General features: G+C 47.0%; 1 protein-coding gene across 1 annotated transcript in view; it reads right to left on the reverse strand.

Moving 5' to 3' along the window:
- LOC142842225 (hydrocephalus-inducing protein-like) overlaps positions 1-8,649 on the reverse strand; it is a gene marked incomplete at both ends in the record, with an annotated part of 34,739 nt that extends 26,090 nt beyond the window's left edge. Inside the window, 5 exons of the mRNA XM_075959086.1 lie at positions 1,593-1,782; positions 1,871-2,022; positions 3,863-4,098; positions 4,979-5,183; positions 8,532-8,649. Coding sequence (XP_075815201.1) covers positions 1,593-1,782; positions 1,871-2,022; positions 3,863-4,098; positions 4,979-5,183; positions 8,532-8,649 — 901 coding nt within the window. The remainder of the gene's footprint in view (positions 1-1,592; positions 1,783-1,870; positions 2,023-3,862; positions 4,099-4,978; positions 5,184-8,531) is intronic.
- Positions 8,650-8,975: the final 326 nt, after the last annotated feature.

Below are 8,975 nucleotides of genomic sequence, written 5' to 3' on the forward strand. Positions count from 1 at the left end.
GAGGCCCGCTTCTCCTCCTCCGTGCTGGAATACCCATAATTCTATGAAGTATTCTATAACTATGATTTCCTAGAAGCTAGCGTCTCCTAGGTACTATGCATTTTCTAGAGTCATGGTAAACATCCTAACAAGATCGTAGGAAAACCAAGGTGGAAATATGACCAACTTCAGGAAAACAAGTGGTTTCTGGTCCATTGGAAAGCAGGCAGGGCTGAAGCCAGGCATTGATTTTAGGTGTAAGAAATCTGACTTTTTTTTTTAGAAGACAGCCATACTGACTATAAAAAAATAAAGTGGCCTAAAGGAGGAAGAAACAGAGCCACTGCACTGCAACAAGAGATTATATATTTATAAATAAACCTAATAAGAAACAAAATGGGGGGAGGGGCACTGAGAAGGCTCAGTGGGTAAAAGACGCTTGCTGTTGAGTCTAACAATCAGAATCGGATCCCAGAGCCCACAGGGTAGAAGGAGAGACCTGATGCCTGCGGTTATCCTCTGGCTCCACATTCTCATTTGTGCACAACATAATGAATGAATGTAGAAAGGAGAAACCACATGGAGGAACTTACATTTTAGAAATACAGAGATCAAGGTCTAACGAATGGACAGAAATCCTAAATGTTGCCCCTGGTGGACAGTTAACTCTAAAACCAGGAATTCTCCCAGATAATCCAAAGATTTCCATTTTGATTCCCATGAGATTGAACTGTTTTGGATGTATTTTATTATATGTATGTGGATGTTTGGACTATATGTATGTCTGCACACCATATGTGTGCTTGGTGCCTGTGGCGTTTAGAAGAGGGTGCTGGGAACCAAATGTAGGTCCTCTGTAAGAGCAACCAGTGCTCTTAACCATTAAGCCATCTCTGCAGCTCCTCATAAGGAGATTTTTTTAAAAAGGAACATTACAAAATGATTCTTAAGCTTACATATGAACTGAATATACAAAAATTCTATGAAATATTAAAAGAAAACTTAGTGGGTGGCAGGACTTCCGTGAACAAGACTGTAGAATAGCATTTTTTTCAACCTGTGGGTTGTGGCCTCTTTGGAGGTCAAACAACCCTTTCACAGGGGTTGCTTAAGACCACCAGAAATATTCATTATGATTCATAACAGCTGCAAAATTACAGTTATGAAGTATCAATGGAAATAATGTTATGGGGCTGGAGAGATGGCTCACTGGTTAAGAGCATTGGCTGTTCTTTCAAAGGTCCCGAGTTCAATTCCTGGCAACCACAGGGTGGCTGAGAACCATCTCCAGTGGAATCTGATGCCCTCTTCTGTTCTGTTTATGTATAGAAAGACAGCACACTCATATATATTAGTACATAAATCTTAAAAAAGAAAATAATTTGTGGTTGGGGTCACCACAACAAGAGGAACTGTATTAAAGGGTCGCAGCATCAGGACGGGTGAGAACCACTACTGTAGAGCATTTATAAAGTCCCGCCATGAGAATCATGTAGGGTGGGGACGCCATACGGTTCTTTCCTGCCATGGGCCTGAAACTTAAGAAGCTGCAAGACAAGATAAAGCAACATGGTCTGGCTAACATGTCACCCCACGTCACCCTCAGCGGTTACCTGGGCAGGGATGGTGCCATTGTTCTTAAGGATGAGAGGCAGTTTCTCTGAATGGCCCAGCAGAAGCCTCTTAAACAGGAGCAAGGGGTTTCCATGTTGGTTATATAGAGTGGGTCGGATGACAGTCACTCGAGGGAGGGTCCCCTCGCCAACGATATCAAACACCAGACCTCGGCTCCTGGCCAGGTTGCTGCAGGGGACAGGAAGAGCAAGGCGGGCTGAGACCAACCTGGCAGCAACACTTTATTCCAAAGCCACGCAGAGGGGCTAGCTGGTACCTGGGCAAGCCATCCAGAGTAGCCTCGAAGATGCACTGGTAGGTCTGCATGGTCTGTGGCGTGAACAGCACTGTGACGAAGGCGTGCGAGCGACTCCCAATACACATCTTGCTGGGCTCCACGTCGAAGATGTCAGTGATGCGGGCGGCTGCCTGTGAAGGGGAGCAGCACCAGATGGGCTTAGCTGCTTTGCATTTCTACTGTGGCTTACTGCTCATCTCTCTGCCCTGCTGTGAACGTCCCCTTCTCCAAGATTGTGCTAGACAAGCTCAATTACCTTCAGAGTCATGGGCCCTGGATGGAGTGGTCCAGAGTCTGGGGACTTACCCCTAAGCAACATCTGGCTGCATGTGACCAGAACATGAACTCTGACTCAAATAGACAGACCAAGCCAGTCAGCCAAATGTTCTCACCATCACCCCATGTTGCCCCTAACCAACTAAATTAATATAGTTAATGTGGAGCTGAGTTGGAAGCTGGCTGAAGGTGCTGGTGTTATAATGTCTTTTGATCTGGGTCTGAGGTCTCTGATACACTGATGTGATCCCTGTGTCATTTGGCTAAGCCAAATGGGTTTCTCTGCCTTGTTACTTCAATCGCCATGACTAGAGTGCCCTCCTTTAGCATTCGCCCTGTGTCCTGCCCAATGAGTGACTTTGAGCTGGACGGACTCCCAGCGTGGCTCTGAAAGGACTTTTCATTCTCATGAGCACTGGGCAGAAACAGTGCAGCCTTCCCCACTTGTTCTTTGGACAAAGCGCGGTAAAGTTTCACTGCTTTTTCAAAGGGATTCCCTTTACGTCTCAAACTGGAGAGGAGGAGATGTCCAAGTCCACCATCATAAAACTTGTCCCTTTGGAAGTCAGGCTTCCCAACTTTTTGTACTTTTCCTGCAGAATGACGAGTGAGTAACTGCTCGGTGCTCTACAGTATCATTAGGAAACAAAGACTGGAGGTCGCCAGTGTCCCAAGGTGGTGATGAGGGATTACATGGTCTCCTAACTCTCTCAGGTGACAGTCTTTTAGAGATGCACACAGCTTTCAGCTGAGGACAACCTTGGGGACCTCCTCCACCTGCATCAGCCATGAACAGTGTGAGGTCTGGGGCATAAGAACCACACAGGTCCAGACAGCACATTGTTCTGATAAAGGTATGAAGTATTTGAAGCATACACTGAAAATTCGGGATAAAAGCAACCTGTTGATTCAGTCCTTTCTTGTGCTATCTTCAAGGGTTTTTTCTACCACAAAGAAAATGGCTTTAGTATAATTTGTCCCAGAGAGAGAGAGAGAGAGAGAGAGAGAGAGAGAGAGAGAGAGAGAGAGAGAGAGAGAGAGAGAATGGTTTTAAGTTTAGCAGACCTCTGAAGTGGGGTTTATTATTTAATATGAATCCTAGCTGTATAGTCCCAGGACATGGAATAGAGGAAGAACTGAGCTTTTCTGAGCCTTAGTTAGTTCCCCTAGCTGTAAAATAGGGATAAAAACCAAGTCTGAAAGAGATGTAGACCTGAAAGAAAGCAATAAATAGGCAATCAGCTAGCAGAACGCCTGCCACACAGGAGGGCCTCAGTTCACATTCTCTATTCCACCCGACACCTGTAGCCTGATACTACAGACCTCCAAAGCTCCAAGTCTCCCTGACCAGAATAATGGGAGATTGGAGGCTCACCTGCCTGAAGTTGGTGGCCATCTTTGGCTTCTCTTCCAGTGCTTGTACCTATCAGTTACACAGTGAGTTCAAGTGGGCAGACACATGAGTTGCCCATTAGTATGTACCAATTTAGTACAAAGGTATGCACAGGACACACACATACATATATAGTCCCTGGCCTAAGGGAAGTGGTCTTGTGACCTCGCAGAACTTCTAACAGGACTTGAGAGCCTCATGGTTTCTATCTAGGTGCAGGCGCTCCAGAGCAGGGCCTTTCCAGGGTTCCTTTAGTGGCTTTATGCCAATCAAAGAGGGCCAGGCCACAGGGCGCCTCCTACCTTGTTGGAGATGGGCTTGACTATGATGTTGATGTCGCAGGCGATCTTTCCCATATTGCTGATCTTGAAGCGAGCCTTGGCCTGATAACCCACCAGCACATTGCAGAAGATGAACTTGTTTTCGTCCTCTACATACAACCCGCCACTCTGTATGGTCTGGAGGATGTGGTACAGGTTGGGGCTGGTGCAGATCTGGTGTTCCTCAAATATCAAGACGCTGTTGTCAGTCACAAAGGCTAGGGAATGGAGGAGGAACGTGAGACCGGCTGGCTGCCAGAATCCTGGCCCTCTGCTCCTTGGCATGCTAATCTGGATTAAAAACTTTAAAATATTATGTTTAGTTTCCCCCCGCACCCAACGAATGTGAGTGAATGTATCTCCTTTGTGAAGCTCATAGGACAGCTATCAGGAGTCTATTCTTTTCTACTACGTGGATCCTGTGGATTGTGCTCAGGATATTTGGATTCTGACAAAGGAGAATCACAGGCTAGGGTTACAGCTTAATGACAGCGTACTCGCCTAGCATACAGAAGGCCTTGGGTTCTATCCCTTGCATTTCAAATATACCACACACTGGGAGGTGACGGGACAAAGTCTGTTGGCTTCCTCATTTGTCCCTTCTGATTGACACATCTCAATTAGCCTTTTTCTTCTATTGGCAAGCAATGGTGAGAACCAAGGTCTTGGATGGACTTTTAAGAGGGAGGAGAGAGTTGGTATACTCTGGTTTGAGGCTCTGGGGAGCTTAGAGCCAAAGCTTTCCCTGGGCTCTTGCATGTTCAGTTACTACGCATTGCTCTGTGAATGTGCTGTCCACAAGGAATGGCCTGAGGGTGGCACATCCCGTGCCAGCTCGTTTCTCAAAGAGCACCACTCATCTGGGAACCCAGTGACAGACCCCCAAAGGCTAAGCATCTGGAGAAGCAGATCCTCTTCTATACGTGCCAAGGCTCTAACAACAAATATGGCTGAAGACCCCGGAAGAGGGTCTAAGTTTTCATAGAAAACAGTTTAGCCTTGTCTGCGGGACATCTTTAGAGGGATTTTCCTGGAGGAGGAGGAGGGACTGGCAAGTGCTAGTCTTTTAGGAGTGTTGTCCAATCCGAGTTGCAGTACCTGGCAGGCATGCTTCAGCAAGGAGGGTGTAAGGAATGCCGGTAGGATTTTCTCTAGGGTCTCGGTCAGAGATATCAATGGCCAGAAACTCTTCGCACCTCCCCACAGGGTCAGCCACACACTCCACGGTGATGATCTGCTGTCCTCCAGAAGGGATAGAGCCAAATCCTGGGTATACAGTGAACATGCCATGGGAGAAGCGGGCCTGCAGAACAAAGATGGGCAGGGCCGGGCGGAAGGAAGCAGAGTGAGTAACAGAGCCTGAGACTTTCCAAAGAGCCGAGGTAATGAAACGGGAAACAGTGGGGCCTCTCTGCCTTCAGGGGCAGAGGCCCTGGGTCCTCGTGATGCATGGGTTTTCAGGGCTTCCTTCTGAGCAGTCTCAAGGAAACAGATAATGTGTACATTATACAATACTTACCTAGATGGGTGAATCTCAAAGCCACGTGGGTCAGGTGAGGTGCAAAACGGAGCAGCAGTTGAGACAATGGGTTTGGAATAGGATACTGTGGGCCTCAATGAGAACGGCCCCCACGGGCCCATGTATTTGAAGGAATGCTTGGTCCCCAGTTGGTAGAACCGTTTTTTGGGGAAGGATTAGGAGGTGTGGCCTTACTGGAGGAGGTGTGCACTGGGGGTAGGCTTTATGGTTTCAAAAGACCAAGCCAGGGCTGGAGACATGACTCAGCAGTTAAGAGCATTAACTGCTCTTCCACAAGACCCTGGTTCAATTCCCAGCACCCACATGGCAGCTAACAACTGTCTGTAACTCTAAGATCTAACACCCTCACACAGACATACATGCGGGCAAAATAAAAGTGCACATAAAATAAAAATAAATAAATTATTAAAAGAAAAGCCCATGCCAGGCCTAGTCTGATTCTTTGCCTCTGGCCTGTGGATTAGGATGTAAGATCTCAGCTCCTGCTCCAGTGACCCATGTCTGCCTATCTGCCACTGTGTTTCCTGCCATGATTATCATGGACTAACCCTCTGAAACTGCAAGCAACCCTCTCAATTAAACGCTTTCTTTTATAAGATGCCTTGGTCATGGTGTCTCTTCATAGCAGCAGAACAGCAGCTAAGATGGACAATCTGGGATTTGAACGCAATTCCCAATATATGTTTTTTGACGCTGGGAAAACGGCATCTCTGAGTCTCAGTTGATCTCTAAATGTGTTTGGCATGATGGATTGTTGGAGGGTTAAAGGAGAGAATACCTGTGAGCACATACTATAGCATATAGTACAGAATTAGTGCTAAGGAGAATGTCATTATGAGAGAAGCCCCCACATGTCCCTGCAGACCCCAGCCCTTCACCTTCCGCTTGTAGTTCTCAAAATAACTGTAGCAAGTACTTGGAGTACAACGTCCCATGAGAGAGAAAGACTGTCTTAGGTAGCCTAGACTCCGTCCTCGCATTTCGAGATGTTCTGTGGTGCTTTAGCTCAGAGACCCAAGTGTCTTCAGGGGTCTGAAACCCAGAGCAGAATGAGTTTGGGACTACAGTGTGAGGTGGCCATCCACATGCAGGACTCCACTGCCTGGGGAAGCTTCTTGGGTCCTAGAGGATAAGGGCCTAGATGTCAGCTGTTGCTTCTTTGCTGTGTGAGGGATGCTTGGTACCACCTGAGCTGTGAGGGTCCCATCTCGCTGGATCCGTACTCTGGCAGCTGGAGTCCTGATAGATCTAGGAACCTCAACAGATGCTGGTGAAGATGCTAGGATACCCCTGCCAGGTGTGATGCCAGCGCATGATGCTGGGAGGTGCTCATAATCCTACCCTAGGCTGACCAGTGCACAGTGCTCCCCACCTCAGGGAATGACCTCGGCGCAGTCTACCACAGATAGCTCCTGGTTCTCAGGCTCGTCCCTACTCTTATCCAGTTTCACAAAGCTACCCGAGAGCAGGCAATCTGACTGCCAGTGTCCAATGCCCTGCTGCACATCCTTGGAATCCATAGGATCTGGGCACTGGTGTGGGACAACTCTCAACGAAATTCCACCACTCTTCCCCTTGGAGATAAACTTTTCTTACTCAACCCCACTTTCACTGCTTTCAAAACTCTTTGAATGTGTTCCATAGTATTACTGCAGCAGGGCATGCATTAGACTGACAAAGCTCAGACTCCACTTCTGGGTTCTTCAGGATACTGTTCCTGAATTCTTACAGGATAGGCTGGCACCTTCAATGAGCACATGCCATACAGGTACCTGGAGGATGAGCCCCAAGTGTGGTGAAGTGTGACTTCATGGCTCTGCACAGAAGTTTCTAGGAATTTAACTCAGTTCCTATCTACTGCCATGTGCTAGGAGCTCTACTGAGCCCTAGAAATTCCCAGGTAAGCTATTGGGATAGAGAAGGACTTCTTTCTAGATGTCTGTTTTCTCTAGACAAATGAATCTTTTTTATATAGTTTAAGTTTTTGAACCTACTTATGCATAAAAGTTTTCTTTCTTTTTTATTTTTCCCCAACTAATATTTTTATTAATTATTTAAGAATTGCATACAACGTATTCTGATCACATTTGCTTACTACCATTCCTCCCAGGTCAATCCTCCGACCCTTGTGCCCTCCCCCCAAAAAAACTTCACCACATCTAATTTGCCTTGTCCATATATTCACTGGAGCATGGTCAAACTCCCAATGGTCAGTCCTTAGAGAAAACTGAGTCCTCACCCTGCCCCCAGAAGCCATCAACTGTGAAGAGCTATATATTTTAGCATCTTTATCACAGTTGTTTTTGTGTGAACTGTGACAAATGAATCCTGATATAAAAATGTGTAAAGTATTTAATACAGCAGGGATTCAATGAAGGTTTTAAAGCAGGAGAGAATACTTAAATGAAATGTCACACCTCAGCTCAAAAAGTAAGGATTTCAATACGACTCTATATCCCTGTCACAGAAGAGCCAAATTCTGGGGCTGGAGAGATTTGGTGGTTAGGGTCATGAACTACTCTTGCAGAGTTTGGTTCTCAGAATCAATGTCAGGCCTTGTGGTGCTCTGAATAAAAATGGTCCCCAAAGACATACAGGGAGTGGCATTATTGGAGGTGTTGGAGTAGGTGTGGCTTTGCTGAAGGAAGCATGTAATGGGGGTGGGCTTTGAGGTTGCAGAAGCTCAAGCCAGGCCTAGTGGTTCACTGTGTCTTCCTGCTTCCTGTGCAGAACCTGTAGATCCAGATGTAGAACTCTCAGCTACCTCTCCAGCACCATGTCTGCCTGCGTGACACTATGCTTCCTGCCATGATGACAATGAACTAAACCTCTGAACTGTAAGCAAGCACGATTAAATGTTTTCTTTTACAAGAGTTGCTGTGGTCATGGTGTCTCTTCACAGCAATGAAACCCTAACTAAGCCACACCTGCAAGTGTAGCTCCAGGGATCTAACACCCTCCTCTGAGTGCATCGGCACCTGCACTCATGTGCACAAGTCCACACACAGACACAAAACTAAAAAACAACTGTCACACTAGAGAAGTGTTTGGTGACAAGAGCACACTGGAAGGTGTCCTTGCTGTGTTTCTGCGAGGAAGGAGGGCACTCACCTGGTTGGCTATGTTTAGGTCTTTCTGGACCGTGTCCGAGAACTTGGCTGCTTTAGTAGCTCCAGACTTGAAGAAGCTTTCACTCTCCCGGGTTCTCGTGTGTCTGACGTGGCTGGCTCTGATCAGAGAAGAAGGGTACAGCCTCAGGTTTGGATGGGGACAGGAGACACTACCTTTCTCGGCTCTGGGGGTAGGAGAAGGCTTTCCTTTGTCCAGGAAGGTACCAGAGTGGCCCCGTGTCACCTTGACCTCAGTGAGCAATTGTGAGGAAGTGACAGGGGTGATGACACTTGTGGAACACAAATCACAAGGATTTTGAAAAATACGTCAAGCAAAGTCCGCGTGTTAAGGCTTGGTTCCCCAGGAAGACACTATTGGGATGTTCACTGATATTCCCTCTGTGGGATTGTAGGACCCCAGCCCCTTCTTCTCCCTCTCTTTTGC

Source organism: Microtus pennsylvanicus, unplaced genomic scaffold, assembly GCF_037038515.1.
Source record: "Microtus pennsylvanicus isolate mMicPen1 unplaced genomic scaffold, mMicPen1.hap1 Scaffold_299, whole genome shotgun sequence".
In the NCBI taxonomy this organism is placed as follows: Eukaryota; Metazoa; Chordata; class Mammalia; order Rodentia; family Cricetidae; genus Microtus; species Microtus pennsylvanicus.